We start from the raw sequence: 18,931 nt of genomic DNA on the forward strand, positions 1-18,931 counted from the left end.
TGCGAGCGATGCTCAGTCTGGCAGAGCTCCTCGGGGTGTATTCTTCTGGCATAGCTACAGTGTTACTAACAGTTAAATGCCTGACATTGAGATAAAAGGTGGTGTTGGAGGGACAGCTCAGCCTTGAAGAGCACTCCTAGTTTTCGTTTTTTTTCTTTTTTTTTCTCTTTTTTAACTTTAATTTGTTTTTTTTTTTTTTAATGAGACAGGGTCTCACTATGTAGTCTTGGCTGTCTTGGAACTGTAGCCCAGTCTGGCCTCGAACTCACAGAGATTCACCTGCCTCTGCCTCCTGAGTGCTGGGATTAAAGGCGTGTGCCATCATGTCCAGCCACTTCTACCTCTTCTCGAGGATCCAAGTTCAGATCCCAGTACCATATTGGGCAGCTCACAACTGCCTGTAACTCCATCCAGTTCCAAGGGATTCTGACACTTATGACACATGTGACATGGACTCACATACACAGCGCACATAAATAATATTTAAGTAATATTAGAGGGGCTTGAGAGATGGCTCATCGGTTGAGAGCCTGTACTGCTTTTGCAGAGGACTTCAGTTCAGTTCCCAGCACCCTCGCTGGGAGGCTCACACATTGCCCATTTTAGAAGTTTCAATGCCTCTGGCCTCCACAGGCACCTGCACTCATGTGCCCACACCCACACATGTGCAAGCACGCACATGTCTGCAAAGTTAAAAATAATAAAGATACAATGTGAAAAGAACTTTAAAGGGTGTATGACTTTGGAGTCTGTTTTCTTTTTTATGTTCACGCAGACCAGTCAGAGGCTCAGTATGTCCAGCCTGGCCTCACACTCCTGCCTCAGTCTCCCATGTGCTAGGCTTATAGGCATGAGCCAGCACACCTGGACCTGAAGTGCTGTTGAGGTCTGTGCATCATGGAAGTTTGTGCTGTGTTGAGTAGCAGGAGAAAGGGACCAGGGCATTGCGTGTGGGTGACAGGAACAGCTTTGTAAGCAAAGGATCATGGCAGTGTTGTAATAAGACTTTACTTATGGACACTGAAATTTTAATTTCATGTCATAAAAGTATTCATTTTTTTTTTTGGTAGCCACTTAAAATTTATCATTCAGGCAGCTGGCTAGATTTGACCTTGTACCACAATTTGCCATCAGGCAGTGAGAGTGAGCCCTGCTTCCCTGGATATTGAAGGTAAACGAGTCAGTGTGGGAAGTGCAGCTTAGGACCTAAGGGACATAGTAGGTGCTATATGAAGTCTCCTGTTGTTACTGTGACTGTTCAGCTTTATTGGCTCTTGGAGCATATTAACTTAAATATTCTCAGAATGATCTGCTTTCTATGAGACTTCTCTCTGGTTTGTTTTGGTGTCTCTATTTCATATCAGAGGCTTTTTTTTTTTTTTCATCCTTTTTGAGACAGACAGGGTTTCTCTGTGTAGTCCTGGCTGTCCTGGAATTTGCTCTGTAGCCTAGGCTGGCCTTGAACTCACAAAGATCTGCCTGCCTCTGCCTCCCATACCCAGCCGTGGTAGAGGAGCGCTAGGCATTGCTGTGAGGGGTAAGCAATTGTTAGAGCATGCTAGGGAAAGAATCCTAAAGCTCCTGGGTCCTGGGTGGCCATTTAGATTCTCTGGAGTTGAACCTTCAGTCCCCTGCCTTAGAGGCTGGGAAACCTCTTGTGTTTATCCCCCTGCATTTATCCTCTGCCTTATTACCATCCCCATCCTTAGCCTTGGAGTCTCAGGTCCTTCCAGTCAACCATGATCCCATGGACAAATCCCACAGGCAGCCCTGCACCTTGTTTGGATTCCGTGGTGCCTGCTCTGCATTTCTGCGACCTTCCCAGGGTTCCATGGGTCAGTTGTCTCACTTCGTGTTCGTGTCCCTTTTGGCAGACTCAAGCTGGGGTTTCCTAAGCAGTGCTGGTTGGGGTGCACTCTCCCTGCTCTCATCTTTTTATTTCATTTTTATTTATTTATTTTTGTTTATTTTATTTTATTGAGACAGAGTTTCTGTGTGTAGCTCTGGCTGTCCTGGAACTCACTCTGTAGACCAGGCTGGCCTCGAACTCACAGAGATCCGCCTGCTTCTGCCTCCCGAATGCTGGGATTAAAGGCGTTGTTCTGGCTTCTTAAGGCTTCCACTTTGATTCCCTCGTGTGCCGTCACCACCCGGCTTGTTTTCATTTGCTGCACCCAGCACCTCACTCTACTTAACATAGCACTGGGAGCAGTCTTTCAGAGACGTCCTCCCCATCACCCCACGAGCCCGTGGTGTCTGTGACATTTACCGTGTTCTTTGGTTAGTGACCATTGTCTGTTTCTCTAGTCACCCGGTCCAGCTATGAGGTTTCTCTTTAAAGTCTCTGCAGTATAGATGGTGTGTATGGAAGGTGAGAACTGACTCCTTCAAGTTGTCCTCTGACCTCCACACATCTTCATGGCGTGTTCTCTCCCTCCCCACACAAAATAGATTTAATTTAAAAAAAACATTCATTATTTTATGTGTCCGTGTGTGTCTGGGTGAATGACTGTGCACCATGTGCATGGAGGTGCTGGTAGAGGCTCAAGTAGGGCATTGGGTCCCCTGACCACAAGTGACAGGCGGTTGTGAGCTGCTTGTTGTGGTTGCTGGGAACCACTGGGTTCTCTGCAAGAGCAGGAAAAGCTTTTAACCATTGAGCTATCTATCTCTGCCTCAAAATACATAGATAGATAGATAGATAGATAGATAGATAGATAGATAGATGGAAATAAGTTGGTTAAATGAAAGTAGCATTGTATATTCTCTTCCCTCAACCTTAAATTTTTTTTGTATTTCCGTAGCTTCTTGGGTAGAAGTAACTCCAGTATAGTTATTTACCTTAATCTATTGACAGACTGTCTTTTGCGTTAGTGTTTGATTCATTAGTGGCAGAGAAGTGGTTTTGTTCAGTTTTCTTTTCAGTTGTCACCTTCGTGCCTAGGACATTTGTCCATCTGTAAAAGTATATGTGGAGGGACTGCTTGGCTGTGTAAGTGAAACACCATGCGCTAAGAATGCTGACAGCATCGATAAAAATACTGACTTTTGAAGTGGCTCTTTATTTGGGGGTACAGTGATGAATTCAGGGTTAATATTTAAGATGAGAACCAGACATCACATCAACGTGTCCATTAGGTAAAAGTTTATGATGGATTGTGACTGAGAAGTCAAGACAAGTACATAACCTTGAGTTACTCTCTGAGACACTGGCACAGCCTGAAGCACGTTGGAGCCTCCTGTTAGGAGAGCACATGGAGGACACTTGGTTCATCTCTTTTTAAAGTTTAAATGATGACATGTTTATTGTTGAGGTGGGGTGGGGATTAAGCAGTACAGAAGGACAGAATAAAAAGTCTTTCCCCAACCCAACAGATTGTCTTTTCTTTCCTAACTTTTTTTTTTCCCTTTAAGACAGGGTCTCACTATGTAGCTGTGGATGGCCTGGAACTCAGAGATCCACCTGCCTCTGCCTCCAAGTTCTGGTATTAAAAGTGTGATCACTGTGCCTAGCTTTAGCTCTGTTCTTTAAAAATAAATTAAAAAGCAATTTTATATCTTTGTTTTTGTATGTTTATGTGTGTGAGCACACATGTGCCACTGTGCAAGTCTGGATGTCAGAAGGCAGCATGGGGCGTTGGTTCTCTCCTTGTGCCATGTGGGTCCTGGGGATCAAACTTGGGTGGTCAGGCTTGGTGGGGTTGTCTTTACTAGGTCCCATGTTGTTGACCCCTAGTCCCATTCTTTAAAGTAACCACTTTTGGGCAATTGTTTCTTGTAGGCAAGCTCTGAGTATCCTGGAAGGGCTGGCATGTTTGTCTGTATTGATAGGATCCTACTGCTGTTTGGCTTTACTTCCTCTTCGCTGGTTTTTGCTTGAATTATTTAGGATACGTCTTAGTCACTGTTCTATTGCTGTGAAGGGATACCATGAGCAAGGCAGTTCTTATTTATTTATTTATTTATTTAAAGATTTATTTATTATGTATACAGTGTTCTGCCTGCATGTATATCTGCAGGTCAGAAGAGTATATAACCAGATCTCAGTATAGATGGTTGTGAGCCCACCGTGTGGTTGCTGGGAATTGAACTCAGGACCTCTGGAAGAGCAGTTAGTGCTCTTAACCTCTGAGCCATCTCTCCAGCCCACCAAGGAAGTTCTTATAAAAGAAAGCATTTATTGTGGGTTTGCTTAGTTTCAGAGTTTAGTCCATTATTATCGTGGTGAGGAGCATGGTAGCACCCAGGTAGAAACGGTGCTGGAGAAGTAGCTGAGAGTTCTACATCTGTATCCCTAGTTAGAGAGAGACAGAGACAAATACTGGGCTTGGCATGGGCTTTTGAAACCTAAAAATCTACTCCCAGTAACACACATCCCCTAACAAGGCCACACCTCCTAGTCCTCCTAATCCTTTCAAATAGTGCCACTCTCTGGTACTAAGCCTTCAAATGTATGAGCCGGTGGGGGACTATAACAATTTCAGTTCTGTTTAAAAGTAAGTCCAAAGTTCAGAGTCTCTTCAGAGACTCAAGGAACCCTTTTTAACTGTAATCCCCTGTAAAATCAAAATAAACAACCACATCACATACTTCCAACATACAATGGCACAAAATATGCATCACCATTCATTCCAAAAGGGAGGGAAGGGAGGATAGTGAGGAAATACTGGACAAAGCAAGACCAAAACCCAGCAGGGCAAACTCCAAACTCTGCATCTCCGTGTCTGATGTCAAAACGCTCTTCAGAGCGCCAACTCCTTTCAGCTTTGTTGACTGCAGCACACTTCTCTCTCTTTGACTGGTTCCACTCTGTTAGCAGCTCTCTTTGGTAGGTATCCCACACTCTAACATCTTAGGGTGTCAGCACAATCTGTGTTTCAACCTCACAGCTTCCCTCAGTGGCCCCTCTAGGCCTCCGAGCAGGGACATCCCTGACACGTGCCTTGCCTCAGCGGCTTTCCTTAGCCTTGGAGAGAATTCTACACCCTCTTCTTATGTCCTCTAAAGCAGTGGTTCTCAGCCTATGCAGATAGGCTTCATTATAGATCTGCATAAGAGTGATTACTAATAACCACAGGGCAGAGTTACTACTAGGCTACCTTGAACTCTCTGCCAAAGCTGTTAATCCAAAACTCTTCAGTTTAGCCTCAGGCAGGTTTTTAGGAAAAGGGCAAAAGGCAGCCACATTCTTTGCCAAAATATCATAAGAATGGTCTCTAGGCCACTTCCTAATATTCTTCCTCCCTGAAACTTCTTGAACTGGGCCCCCACAGTTCAAATTGTTCTCGTCACTGTCTTCATGCTCTTACTGGGATGGCCACTAAGCCCTGCTTAAAGCTTCCGGCTGCTTTTCTAGTTCAAAGCCCTAAAGTCTTCCATATTCCTCCAACAAACAGCAGGCCAGGCCTGTCACAGCAATTCCCCAGCCCCTGGTACCAACTTCTGTCTTAGTCACTATTCTGTGCTGTGAAGAGACAACATGCCCATGATAACTCATAAAAGAAAGCATTTAATTGTGGGCTTACCTACACTTTCAGAGGCTAGTCCCTTATCATCATGGTAAGGAACATGGTGACATGCAGGCAGAGATGGTGCTGGAGATGTAGCCGAGACGTCTACATCTTCATCCATAGGCGGTGGGGTGGGGTGGGGGTTGGGGGTGGGCAGAGGCATGCAGACAGACAGACTGGGCCTGGCATGGGCTTTTGAAATCTTTTTGAAAGCTCACTCCCAGTGACACCCATTCTCCAACAAGGCCACACTTTGTAATCCTTTCAAATAGTGTCACTCCCTTGTGGCTAAGCATTCAAATACGTGAGCCTATGGGGTCTTCATTATTCCAACCACCACAGAATATCTTCACATCTTTACACATTTAAGATCTAACTTCTTTTCAGAGTGATTCTACAGTGCAATTCTACAGTGAAGACGGGGATAAACTACTTTATAAACTATTTAGGTTATTGTTATAAACAACAGTGTGATGGACATTTGCATCCATAGAACTTGCCAACATGTCAGTTTATCTATGAGGTAGGTTTTTTAGAATGCAGATAGAAAGCCCTTCCTTTATGAAGCTGACTTGTTGGAAGGCAAAGGATAAATATATACATGAAAATATTAGGTGTCAGAGAATGTGGATATCCCTTTGTCCTTTGCTCTGCCTTACCCACTAGGTTCTCATTCTACATGTACATAAATCCCCAGCATTGGTGTCCATTTCCCCTCATCTTAGACTTGTGCTTCCTCCGTAGTGAGCAGGGCTGGGGAGGAGTCTAGTTTCCTAGCTTCCTTTTGGTACCATGTTGGACTAGACAGGTGGAATGGGAGGGCAAGAGGAAGCACAGAGGGTAGCACCCTCTATTAGAATTTTCTGGAACCCAGATTGGCATGAGCGGACGTGAGTGGACTTAATTCTCCCCACTTGGAGGTACAGGAATGCTCATGTGTAGGACCAAGTGAGCCAGAAAGGCTGGCTTGCATTGATATCACATTGATTGGTGCTCGAATCCCAAGATCTCAGGTTGAAGAAGATCCATGCCATCATGTGTGGCAGTGTGATCCTTGGAGGGAGCCTGTCCTTCACCCTTTGAGCCCAGACACCTGCTGAGGACGAGGGGGAGAGACTGTTTCTCCAGCCACTCCCATCTCCTGCCCCTTGCCTCAGGAGTTTTGGATGGTAATCCTGCTGTCATACACTGGACACTCAGTGTGTACCCACCGCATCCAGTGACTTAGAGAATCTGCCAGTGATGCTCTGTTGACTTATTAGAGTCCTCACACTGTTAGCCTTTTGTAAGCCTTTACTACTCTGATGGATTAAAAACGGCACTTTAAAACATTTAAGTTTTTAGATTTTTTTTTTTTTTAAATTTTTACTTACGGTTGTGTCTGTCTGTGTAAATGTATGCTACCGGTGTGTGCCTGCAGAGGCCAGGAAAAGGGGCATTGTACTCCTTAGAGCTAGAGTCAGCAGGTGGGTGTGAACCTTCAGACATGAGTGCTAGAAACTGAACTCAGGTCCTCTGGAAGAGTTCTTAACTAACGAGTCATCTCTCCAGCCCCACTTTGTTGTTTGAAATAGTGTATTTTACTCTTAATTTAGGTTGAAGGTCTTGTCATGTGTTTATTAACTTGGACCATGGCTATTTCAGGAAGTATCTTTTGAGTACTTTCTTTTAGCAGTGTGCTGGAGGTAGGGATAAGGAAAAAAATAAAATAAAAGGTAAGACTCTTGCCTCTCAGGAGTAATACACCTAGGGAGACACATTTTATATAATGTAGGAATATGCCATTTCAAGCTCCTTTTTACGTAATAAGCGCTCGAGGGGAGGGACGAGGAGGTGATAGGAAAGCTGTGTAGGAGGAGATGGAATCAGTTTTGTGTGTTGAGATGGTGGTCTTTACTCCATGCATGAAAGAAAGTAGCTCCTTTGAAAGGCTGAATGCTGCAAGCATCAGGAACAGCATGCTTCTTGTTCAGACATAGTCTTATGTGTCATTATTAACACATAGACAAAACAATCATACACATTGGAAAAAAGAAAACATAAAATCTGAAGGATTTTAGGGATATTGATAAAAGTGGCCTTCCAGTCAGAGTTTGGGCCTAGAAGGAGAGATTTGAAAGTATTACTAGTATGGAAATCATTAGTGAAACCAGACGATGGAATCAGTTACTAATAAACTTTTAGAAAGAAGGGCTGAGCCGGGCGGTGGTGGTGCACGCCTTTAATCCCAGCACTCGGGAGGCAGAGCCAGGCGGATCTCTGTGAGTTTGAGGCCAGCCTGGTCTCCAAAGCGAGTTCCAGGAAAGGCGCAAAGCTACACAGAGAAACCCTGTCTCGAAAAACCAAAAAAAAAAAAAAAAAAAAAAAAAAAAGAAAGAAAGAAGGGCTGAAACATAAAGAAGTTTTCTGATGCATAGAGGGAAGGCACTGGGTCTCTGCTGGGGGTTGAATGGTGGCGAATTTCAAGTTCCTTTTTCGTCTGTTTCTCATTGGTCTAAGGACTTGGGGTTCCGGTTAAAATGAAAGCAAGTGATTACGTGTGTGTGTGTGTGTGTGTGTGTGTGTGTGTGTGTGTGTGTGTGTGTGTATGTAGGGGCCCTTGGAATTGGAGTTACAGACAGTTGTGAGCTGCCATGTATGTGGGTGCTGGGAATTGAACCCAGGTCCAATGGAAGAGCAGACAGTGCTCTTAAGCACTAGCTTGGTGTCCAGTCCCAGACACCGCGCTGGGGATTGAAGCCAGGCCTTCTGGCATGCCATGCAAGCAGTCTACCAGCTGAGTATATTCTCAGCCATATTCGAGGACTCCCTTAAGTTATCACAGGGAAAGTGAAGTACTCTTCTGTTCCATTTGAAGCAAATTGCCGTGCTTTTCGTCTTTTGATCTGATGTCATCTTATTCTTTAATTTAATAAAGCCTACAGAAGCAAAATCCAGTCTGTAGAAAGCCAGAGGAAGCCAGACATAATTGCTTATGCCAGCAAACCTCTTTCTTTCTTTTTTTAATTTTTATTTTGTTTTGTTTTTTATTTATTTTACATAGCAATCTCAAATCCCTCTCTCATCCCTCCATCCCTCCACCCGCCCCCCCATGTCCTCCTCCAAGAGGGTAAGTTCTTGCATAGAGGGGACAGGAAAGCCTGGTACGTTCAGTTGAGGCAGGACCCAGCCCCACCCCTCTGCCTAAAGGGTGAGCAAAGTGTCTGACCATAGGTAATAGGATCCAGAAAGCCAGCTCATGCTCTAGGGATAGACCCTGATTGCACTGCCAGGGGCCCCTAAAACAGACCCCACTACACAACTGTCTCCCATATGCAGAGGGTCTAGTCCAGTCCCATGAAAGTTTCACAGCTGTTGGTCTAAATTTCATGAGTTCCTTTGAGCTTGGTTCAGTTGTCTCTGTAGATTTCCCCGTCATGCTCTTGACCCTCCTTGCTTATATAATTCCTCTTCCCTCCTGGAGCTCAGCCTGGTGCTTGGTTGTGGATCTCTGCACCTGCTTCCATCAGTTACTGGATGAAGGCTCTCTTGGTCCAGTCGGAGCTGGCGGAGTCTGTGTCTCAGGGAGCAGCTTCAGTCTCGGGGGGATGGGTGGGTTGGGTGGTGGAGTGGGGCTTGTGGGTTACAGGGTCTGGTGGGGGGGTGGTAGTCAGGCCTGCCTGCGGGAGTCATGCCAGCCGGCCTGCACCTGGGGCTGCAGTGGGTGGGGGTATGGGGGCACAGGTTGTGCCCCTGGGTCTAAAGCCTATTGGCTTGAAAACCTCTTTCTTAACCAACCCATTTTTCACCCACACACTTGGAGGTGTTTATCCAGGATATTAACGTTAGATCTACAGTGCTGACTGCTAGTTAGCATAGTCTCCTGATGAGTAGCTGCCTGTAAACAAATGGTTATGGTCTCTTTTGTTTGTGTCTCAGTCAGTGTTCTATTGCTGTGAAGAGACACCATGACCGCGGCAACTCTTACAAAGGAAAACATTTAATTGGGGCTAGCTCACAGTTCAGAGATTCAGTCCATTATTGTCATGGTGGTGTGAAGGGGCCCCAAAACAGCTTGACCACACAGCAGCCATGACAGGCTTAGAGGCCTAGACACAGCTTCTGTGACATGCTTACTGGCACCCAACACCCAGATCCAGGAAAAGCCTTAAGATGATACCACTCAGGGATCTACCCAGGGGTGAGGAAGTACCTGACATCCCAAACATTCCAACCATTAGATAAGGTGGCCAGATGTCCCTGAGTCTAGCACACACTTAATTTTTGTTTTACAGATACCCCTAGACAATTGTCAGCCAATCAGGGTCCTGGACCCTGGAAATCCCCTCACCCCAACCTCTACTGTGATAAAAACTCTGACCCGGCCGGGCGGTGGTGGCGCACGCCTTTAATCCCAGCACTCGGGAGGCAGAGCCAGGCGGATCTCTGTGAGTTCGAGGCCAGCCTGGACTACCAAGTGAGTTCCAGGAAAGGTGCAAAGCTACACAGAGAAACCCTGTCTCGAAAAACCAAAAAAACAAAACAAAACAAAACAAAACTCTGCCCCACCTGAGCTCAGGGCTCTCTGTTCTCACTGCTGTGTCGGACAGACAGAGGGACCAAGCTCTGGAGCTTGAAATAAAGGCTCTTTGCTTTTACGTGTGGGATTTGGTCTCCGTGGTGATCTTTTGGGGGTCTCCACAATCTGGGTATAACTTTTACATGTGGGATTCGGTCTCCGTGGTGGTCTTTTGGGGGTCCCCACAATCTGGGTATAACAGCGGGAAGCATGGTGGTGCACAGGCAGACATGATGCTGGAGAAGGAGCTGAGAGTTGTACATCTGGATTGGCAGGCAACAGGAAGAAAGACACTGGGCCTGGCTTGAGCTTTTGAAACCCCAAAGCCCACCCCCAGTGACACACTTCCTCCAACAAGGCCACACCTCCTAATCCCTGACCAGTAGCACCACTCCCCATGACCAAGTATTTCAGTGAATTTACGGGGGCTATTCTTATTCAAACCACCACAGTTTACTTTTTCAAAAACATTCAGTGAGACGTAGTCTGAGGTCACAGATAATTGGACAAGTACAAGATTTTAAGCCAGTATTGTGGCACACACCTGCCCTGCTAGCACTTGGGAGCGAGGAGGATTGTGAATTCAAGGTCAGGCCAGGACACAATGAAAGACTATTACAAAAGGGGAGGCAGAGCTTGATACAAAGGAGCCAGCACTGCCCTCGGGGGTGTGGAGGAAGACAAGAGCTGTTCTGCACAGCATTAATGGCTAATGGCTTGAGTGGAGAGTTCTAATACATACTCTGGGAGACCCTGGTGTGTATTTTGCATTGAAGAGAGGATCGTTTAATTTTTAATTAGCAGTAATCATACCTCAGATGAACTTGACTGGTTATTGTGCTGCCGTTGTGGGAGCTCCTTCAGATTTGAGTAAGATTTGTGAGGATTAAATCATATGTGGACACCAGTGTAATCGACAGAGCATCCTCAGGTATTAAGTGAGTGGCATGTAAGATCCCAGTATCTGATGGTGTGATAATGTAGGCAGTGTGAAATGGAGTGAATTACTGTATAAAATGAGCGTAATTGGTGTGTGTGTGTGTGTGTGTGTGTGTGTGTGTGTGTGTGTGTGTGTGTAGAAGTACCTGTGCATCTGATTTGTTGGTAGCTGTCTGAGAATTGCAGGTTAGATTTTTTTCTCTTAAGGATTTATTTATTCTTACATCATATGTATGTGTGTTTAGCCTGCATGTATAAATGTATTGCATGTATGCCTGGTGCCCACAGAACCAGGAGAGGGCATCAGATCACATAGGTGCTGGGAACTCAGATCCGTTGCAAGAGCAGCAGGTGCTTTAAACCACTGAGCTGTCTGTCTCTCCAGCCCTCGCAGGTTAGATTTTTGAATTTTGATTTTTCTGTTCTTTCTATAAGCCTTTTTTTATCTTGAAGTAATTATAGACTAATAATACTTTTTAAACACAATAGAAGAAAGTCCTGTGTGCTTTTCATGTTTTGCCTAGTTTCTCCCTGGGTTAATAGAACTGTAGGGTTGGCTGGGCATGGTGGTGCACACCATTAGTCCCAGCACTCGGGAGGCAGAGGCAGGTGGATCTCTGAGTTCAAGACCAGCCTGTCTACAGCAAGTTACAGACAGCCAGGTTTTAAGAAACCCTGTCTTAGAAATTTGCACACATGCACGCACGCGCTTTCATACACACATATACACACATATGTATGTACGTATATGTATAATTCTAGTCTCCATGACCCATCATTTGGGTGTAGGTGTTTTGCACTCTCTAGACAGGAATTGTGAGTGGGATGGAGAAGCTCTTCCAGTTTTGGCAATTCTGGGCCCTTTTGTATCCTTAGGGGCTAGCCTCAGACCCAGATGTTTTACAGCCCTGACCCTAACCCCTGAGGATTCAGTGCCCTTTACTCCAGTTCATCCAGGTTTATGGGACCCTTGTCACTCTGAGCTTAAGCGTCAGTAGCCTTGGTACTGGGCCACTATTACAGTCCTTGACCCCTGGCAGCTCTGAGTGGTGGCGGTAGCCAGCAGCTGCAGGTGGCGCTGGCTAATTTCAGGGTTCCTGAGATCTCTGCCCTGTAGCTGCAGTTCTTACAGCTCCCAGTCTCTTTGGTCTGTGAGGCACTAGTATAGCTTACGGGCCTTAGATAGCTCAGACCCTGGACCCTTCAGGTTTGGCAGCTCCCTGAAATCCTTCCAGGGACTAGGGCATATCGTCTCTTAGCTTCACCTCTCCCAGCCCCTCTGTTCCCTGGTTTTGCCCCAGCTGCTCTCGGGACTGCTAGGCCACCTCTTGTGGTCGCTACAGTGGTTGTGGCCACCTCTCTGCTGCTGTGTGCCTTCTCGGTGTTACCAGCTTAGCCATGTCACTGTACGATGAAGGTCGGAAGTGAGCAGAAGTGGCTTGAAAGCACCCCGAAATCCCAGCACATGGGGTGTAAAGCTATCTTTGGCTACATAGCAAGTTTAAGGCCAGCCTGAACCACATAAGATCCTGTCTTTAAAATGCAAACAACGTGTGTGTGTGTGTGTGTGTGTGTGTGTGTGTGTGTGTGTGTGTGTGTGTGTGTGTGTGTGTTTGCTGGAGAAGTGGTTCAGCCTTTAAAATCCAGTTTCAGGGGAATCCAGCGCCCTCTTCTGGCTTCTGTGGACACTACATGCGTGTGGTGCACAGACATACATGCAGGCAAAACACACATAAAATACATAACATCTTAAAGCCACATGGAAACAACAAATCCCAAAACAAAAGGACCTTCCGCACATGCAGAAAATCACATCTACACCTGATATTTCCGTGTTTGTGAGGCTAAGGTAGGAAAGTTGGGTAATGCCAACTTGAACTGCGTAGGAACTTCTAGGCCAGCCTCTTTATAGTGGGCTTAAAGATTTATCTTTTATGTATGAGTGTTTTGCATGTAGCATGTATGTATGTGTACCATATATGTGTACCACATGTGTGCCTGGTGTCTGAAGAGGCTAGAGGAGCGGGGGTTGGATCCCAGGAACTGGACTTAGGTATGATTTTGAGCCACCTTGTAGACGCTGGGAGTTGAACCTATGACCTCTGCAAGAGCAGCAAGTACTCTAAACCACTGAGCTAGCTTTTTTTTTTTACAGCCCTGGAGAAGCCTTTTATTGAGCCTAATGTTTCAACACCAGGAGGCAACACAGGAGGGTATCTCTTGGCTGGCTCAAACTTGAGCTCAGCAGCCTACTTACACAGCCGGGAAAGAGGCTGAGGCCAGGATGTTTGCACCAGTCATGACAGATCATGCAAGTGGAGGACTCCAGCAGTCACAGGCCCTCTGCTGGTTCCCAGAGAGAAGCTGGTCGGTCCGTCTACCTAGCTCTGTGTCCAAACCAGAGAATTGTATTGTTATTGTATAGTAGAGCACAGACTATAGTAAGGTGTTTGTAGTTCTTGCTATTCCATTGTGTGTGTGTGTGTGTGTGTGTGTGTGTGTGTGTGTGTGTGTGTGTGATATCACTAGCAAGCCTCTGCCACTAGCTGCTCCTCCAGGCCTACTACTTTATTCAGTGTTGTATCTATCTGTAACTCTTTACTTATTTGAGTTGTATCTGCAGCTTTTTCCTTGTTTGTTAACATTTTTACTGAGTTTCAAATGCAGAAAAGTAGACCAGCACAATAACCACCTCCTGTTCTGTTCATCTGTATTCTGTACCAGTTAAAATGCGTGATACACTGGTGCAGTAGCTACAAAATCGTGGGGGTGAACAGTCACTCTGATTGGATTTAAGATCCACTCCGCGGGGTTGGAACTCATGCCGACAGTGTTCATGGAAGCAGATAGGTCAGGCCTAGGGGTTTAGTGTCTTTTATGTATAAAATCATATCATCTGCAAATGCAGGTACATTTCACTCCTTCCCTTCCTGTTTGTAGCCCCTTGATCTCCCTCAGTTGTCTTATGCTCTAAGACTCCGAGTACAGAATTGACTAGGAATGGAGAGAGTGGACAACCTTGTCTTGTTGCTGTTTAGTGAAAATGCTTTGAGTTTCTCATCATTAAGTTGATGTATATCCCTTGTATCCTTAGTCTTTCCAGGACTTTTCATGAAGGGATATGTGTATGTTTTGTTTTGTTTTTAAGGTTTATTTTAGTTTTTCACTCAAGTACATGGTGTGCATCTTTGCAAGTGTATGCACATGTACATGTGTGTGGGCAGATGTCCACAGACACTGAAAGAGGATGCTGGTTCTCTCGGAGCTGCCGTTACTGGCATTTCTGAGCTACCTTACCTGGATGCTGGGATCTGAACTCTGGTACTCAAGCTAGAGCAGTAAGGGCTTGTAACTACAGAGCCATCTCTCCAGCCCCAGAGTTATGTTCCTCTTCACATGTGGGATAAACAGATTGACATTTTTGTGTTTGTTCTGGCTCTGATAGGTTATAATCCCGTTTCTTCCCCTGGGATTTTGTACCCGAGGCTCAGTGTATTTGCAAATGAAGAGTGCCTTTAGAGGAGGTGTAGTTTATGTGTCTGTCTAGCTCAGTGTTAGGAAGCTGTGGTGTTTATTTGGAACGATTTGAATATTCTCCCCATTTTAATAGGTTGTCTTGTGGCCATGCCCATGTGAGGACGAGTTGGCTACCACACAGAAGATGGGCTCGAATAGCAGCAGGATCAGTGACCTTCCTAAGAACGAGTACTTGCAAAAGCTGTCAGGCACTGAGTCTGTCTCTGAAAACGACCCCTTCTGGAATCAGCTCTTTTCGTTTTCTTTTCCTGCACCAACCAGCAGGTAAGACTCTCCTGGAGACGGAAAATCCCGGTAGCAGGCTGTGCGAGCCTGGCTGTCAGCATGCTGCTTCCCAGTGTTCTTTCATCTAGTCGTGCGCGTTAGTAGAAACTACAGAAGCTGGGAAAGGCGGAAACCGTTTTATCCTGTGCCTCCATCCCCTTACAGCTGCATTTGCCAGTAGCGGCTCTTGTGGTTCTTAGAGGCAGTGTGTAGGTATTTCCGCATCCTGTTTAGTCTTAAAGAACTGTCAATACAAACGCCAGCCTCAAACCATCCTCTGCCTTGCTTTCCCCTCCAGTGAAGTAAGCATATAGATCTAGCTTTATTCTTTTTCATGGCTGCGGAGTAGCCTTTAAATACGTTTAATCAGCCTTCTATTTATGGGCGTTAGACTGTTTCTAATGCTATGTTACTTCATAGCGCTCTGCATATTAGTTCACACGCATACGAATTTATCTCCACTCTGAATTCCTGGAAGTGGAATTGTTGGGTCAGAACGTGTGTGCATTTGTAGTGTTAGTAGATATGCCAGGTTGTTCCAGGGAAGTTTTCCCAATTTATGCAATGAACCACAGTATCTCAGAGACCTTGTTTTTCCTCACTATTGTCAATTTCATACCTTTTGGACTTTAAAAAATATTTTATTCTCTTTGTCTATCTCTCTGTGTGCACACGTGTGTGTAGGATTCCCTGAAGCTGTAGTGAACCATCTGACGTGGGTGCTGGAGCAGCGAGTGTCTGTAACTGCTGAGCTATCTCTGTCTGTCTGTCTGTCTGTCTGTCTCTGCACTCCTGTGTGTAGGATTCCCTGAAGCTGTAGTCACAGTTGGTTGTGAACCTTCTGACGTGGGTGCTGGAGCAGCGAGTGTCTGTAACTGCTGAGCTATCTCTGTCTGTCTGTCTGTCTGTCTCTGTCTCTGTGCACTCCTGTGTGTAGGATTCCCTGAAGCTGTAGTCACAGTTGGTTGTGAACCATCTGAAGTGGGTGCTGGAGCAGCGAGTGTCTGTAACTGCTGAGCTGTGTCTCCAGCTCCTTTTCTTTCTTCTTGTCTTTTGATCATTGCTAATTTAACAGGTAAAAACGGTATCTCATATAAACTGTTACAAAAAATGGATAGTTACATGGTAAAGTAGAATAACTAGACTGTTGTATTTTCATAAACTCAATAGCTAGATTTTTCAAAAGATATTTTAAAAAACATTACTGATATAGAGTCTGTAGAGAGCCGTGCACGGCCGTGCCTCAAAGATGGCGCGGCGTCTGGCTTCTGCCTTCCCGATGGCAGATGCTCCTTATTTGGCTAAGGCTAGGATCTGGCTTGCTTCTGCACACCTGGACCTAATCTGGCTTGCTTGCGTATGTCTGACCCTAGCGGCATTGTCCACGTGGCACCACGGGGTTGATTGCCCAGTGGCTATAAAGGGCGTGGGCTGGCTTTTGAGAGGGCGCGCGTGCGCGTAAGTGAATGTGAGAGAGAGAGAGAGAGAAAGTGAGTGAGAGTGAGAGTGAGAGTGAGAGTGAGAGAGAGTGAGAGTGAGAGAGAAGAAGAAGATGGCTTTCCCCAGGGTCAGAAGATTGTTCAAGGTTCCTGAATAAACTGCTTGGAGAAGAGCTTGGCGTCGCGTCTTCCTTGCTGGTCGAGGCGGATGCAACAAGAGTCCATGTGTAGTCCCCACCCTCCGAATGTGTAATGTTATGAGGTGAAGGGCAGTGAGAGCAGGAGATGGAATTGAGCTTGTCACTCAGTTGACCTTGAAGTGGGGAGACTAGTGTGTATTGTCAATGTGGGCCAGTGTGAAAACAAGGATTCTTGAAAAAGCAAGAGCAACAACAGAGGGAAGACTCGTCAGTCATGTGATGTGTCAAGATATGTCAGTCATGTGATGTGGCATGATATGAGGTGACCCGGAGTCAGCCTGGGTCCTGCTGGCTTTGAAGAAGGGGAAGAGGAGCCAAGATAAAGGAGCAGCCTCTGGGAGCGGAAGGGGCAGGGGAAGGTTTCTTTTCCTCAGGAGGCTGACTTCTGTTTCTTGCTGCCTTGCTAGTTTCTGCCCAGGGGAACTGTTGTTAGACTTGTGCCCTGCACACCTGCAGGGTGATCAGTTTCTACTGGTTTACACCGCTGTACTTGTGGTAACTTTAGAGCTGCCCCTCCGCCCCAGCCCCTCCGCCCCAGCTTTAGCGTGTTTGAATGCTCTAGATATTTATGAATGAAATCATATATGTGGTCTCTTTTGACCTGCTTCTTTACAGGATGGTCAGATAAGTAAAGACCAGACACTTTTCATTCTTCTTATTGCTCAGTTATATTCTGCCTTATCCATATATGTTTTCTTTGTCCATTCATCAGCTAATAGATATTTTTATTATTTCTGTTTTGGTAGAGTTTTTAATTTTTGAGACAGGGTTTCATTATGTAGCATTCATTGCCTGTTTCTTTCTTTTTTTTTTTTTTTTTGGTTTTTCGAGACAGGGTTTCTCTGTGTAGCTTTGCGCCTTTCCTGGAACTCGCTTTGGAGACCAGGCTGGCCTCGAACTCACAGAGATCCGCCTGGCTCTGCCTCCCGAGTGCTGGGATTAAAGGCGTGCGCCACCACCACCCAGCTGCCTGTTTCTTTTTTAAAGGCAGGGTCTCATGTAGCTCTGGCTGGCTTCAATTTCTCTAGGTAGCAGCTGATGACCTTGAACTCCTGATCCTCCTGTCTCTACCTACCAATTGCTGGGCTTACAGGTGTGCATAATCATGCCTGGTTTTTCTTCCTTCCTTCCTTCCTTTCTTTTTTTTAAAGCATATTGAAGTAAATTAGTGAAGCAGAGGTAGGATGATTGTTAAGTTCTGTACTGCATTGGCTATGTAGTAAGACCTTGTCTCAAAAAGAAAACTCCCCAAACAAAACATGGGGCTGGAGAGATGGCTCAGTGGTCAAGAGTGCTTACTGCGCCTGCTGAGGACCGGAGTTCAGTTCCCAGCACCCATGCCAGGCAGCTCACAAGTGCCTGTGATTCCAGCTCTAGAGGATCTAGCACCCGCCCCTGGCTTCCTTGGGCACTCACATGCACATGTGCAGATTCACACAGATATACATAGACACATAGGTAAAAATAAATATTTTAATAAAGATCCAGCTTCCACGTTTGCCACACTTGTGCCAGTGCAGTTTAAACTACTAAGGCTTTATCATTTGTTTTGTGATTTGTTGATATTGGTGTTTTGCACTTTTTCTCAAATACCTTTTACTATTCTTAGTGCTTATTATGTGAGATACTAATTTGTTCTAGTTTATAGAGAAAAGCATAAAGGATTTTTTATGAAAAGCTGTGGAATAAATGTACCATGTGTTGTAGATTATGGGCCTGATCCATCCAGAGGCTTCCTTTGCAGAGTGCATATATTTTGGTGGCATATGCTTTGTCTTTTTTTTTTTTGGCGGAGACTGTCCTGTTCCTCAGTGATTGTGTTGGTCAGTTTTTATTGTCAACTTGCCACCTGGGAAGAGGGACCCTCAAGTGAAAACTTGCCTCAAATTGAATTGACCTGTAGCCATGTCTGTAAGAGATTGTCTTGATTGCTATTGATGTGGGAGGGCCCAGTCCGTGGGGGGCAGCAGCATCCCCAGGCAGATGGGCTTGGACTCTAAAAATACTGGCTGAGGAGAGTGAGCCAGTAGACAGTCTCCCTGCATGATTTCTGCTCCAGGTTCTTGCCTTGACTTTTCCTCCTCCTCCTCCTCCTCCTCCTCCTCCTCCTCCTCCTCCTCCTCCTCCTCTTCTTCTTTTTTTTTTGTTTGTTTTTTCAAGACAAGGTTTTTCTGTGAAACAGTCTTGGCTGTGCTGGAACTCACTCTGTTAGACAGGCTGGCTTCAAACTCACAGAGATCCGCCTGCCTCTGCTGGGATTAAAGGTGTGCACCACCACAGCCTGGTTGCCTTGACTTTTTTTAGTAATGTACTGTTACCTGAAAGGGTAAGCTAAAAATAACCCCTTTATTTCCCAAGTTGCTTTTGGTCCTTGTGTTATCACAGGAACAGAGAAGCAAACTAGAACAGGAAAGGTATGTGATGTTTGTTGAGATTGAGTAGGCTTTAAGGTAGCAGATACTCCCTGACTAATAGCTAGGGACT

General features: G+C 45.6%; 1 protein-coding gene across 8 annotated transcripts in view; it reads left to right on the top strand.

Moving 5' to 3' along the window:
- Dym (dymeclin) overlaps window positions 1-18,931 on the top strand; it is a 305,354-nt gene that overhangs the window by 9,639 nt on the left and 276,784 nt on the right. For 3 of the 8 annotated variants that reach the window (XM_052742555.1, XM_052742554.1, XM_052742561.1), the window contains exons 2-3: window positions 13,163-13,378; window positions 14,618-14,808. The exons of 1 other annotated variant lie outside the window; for it this stretch is intronic. In XM_052742555.1, coding sequence (XP_052598515.1) covers window positions 13,292-13,378; window positions 14,618-14,808 — 278 coding nt within the window. In that variant the 5' untranslated portion in view covers window positions 13,163-13,291. Of the gene's footprint in view, window positions 1-13,162; window positions 13,379-14,617; window positions 14,809-18,931 lie in introns of those variants that run through there. 4 more of the 8 variants (XM_052742556.1, XM_052742557.1, XM_052742559.1 and 1 more) reach the window with 2 other exon arrangements.

The sequence above is a fragment of the Peromyscus californicus genome, unplaced genomic scaffold (assembly GCF_007827085.1).
Source record: "Peromyscus californicus insignis strain IS unplaced genomic scaffold, ASM782708v3 Scaffold_17__1_contigs__length_78620276, whole genome shotgun sequence".
NCBI lineage: Eukaryota > Metazoa > Chordata > Mammalia > Rodentia > Cricetidae > Peromyscus > Peromyscus californicus.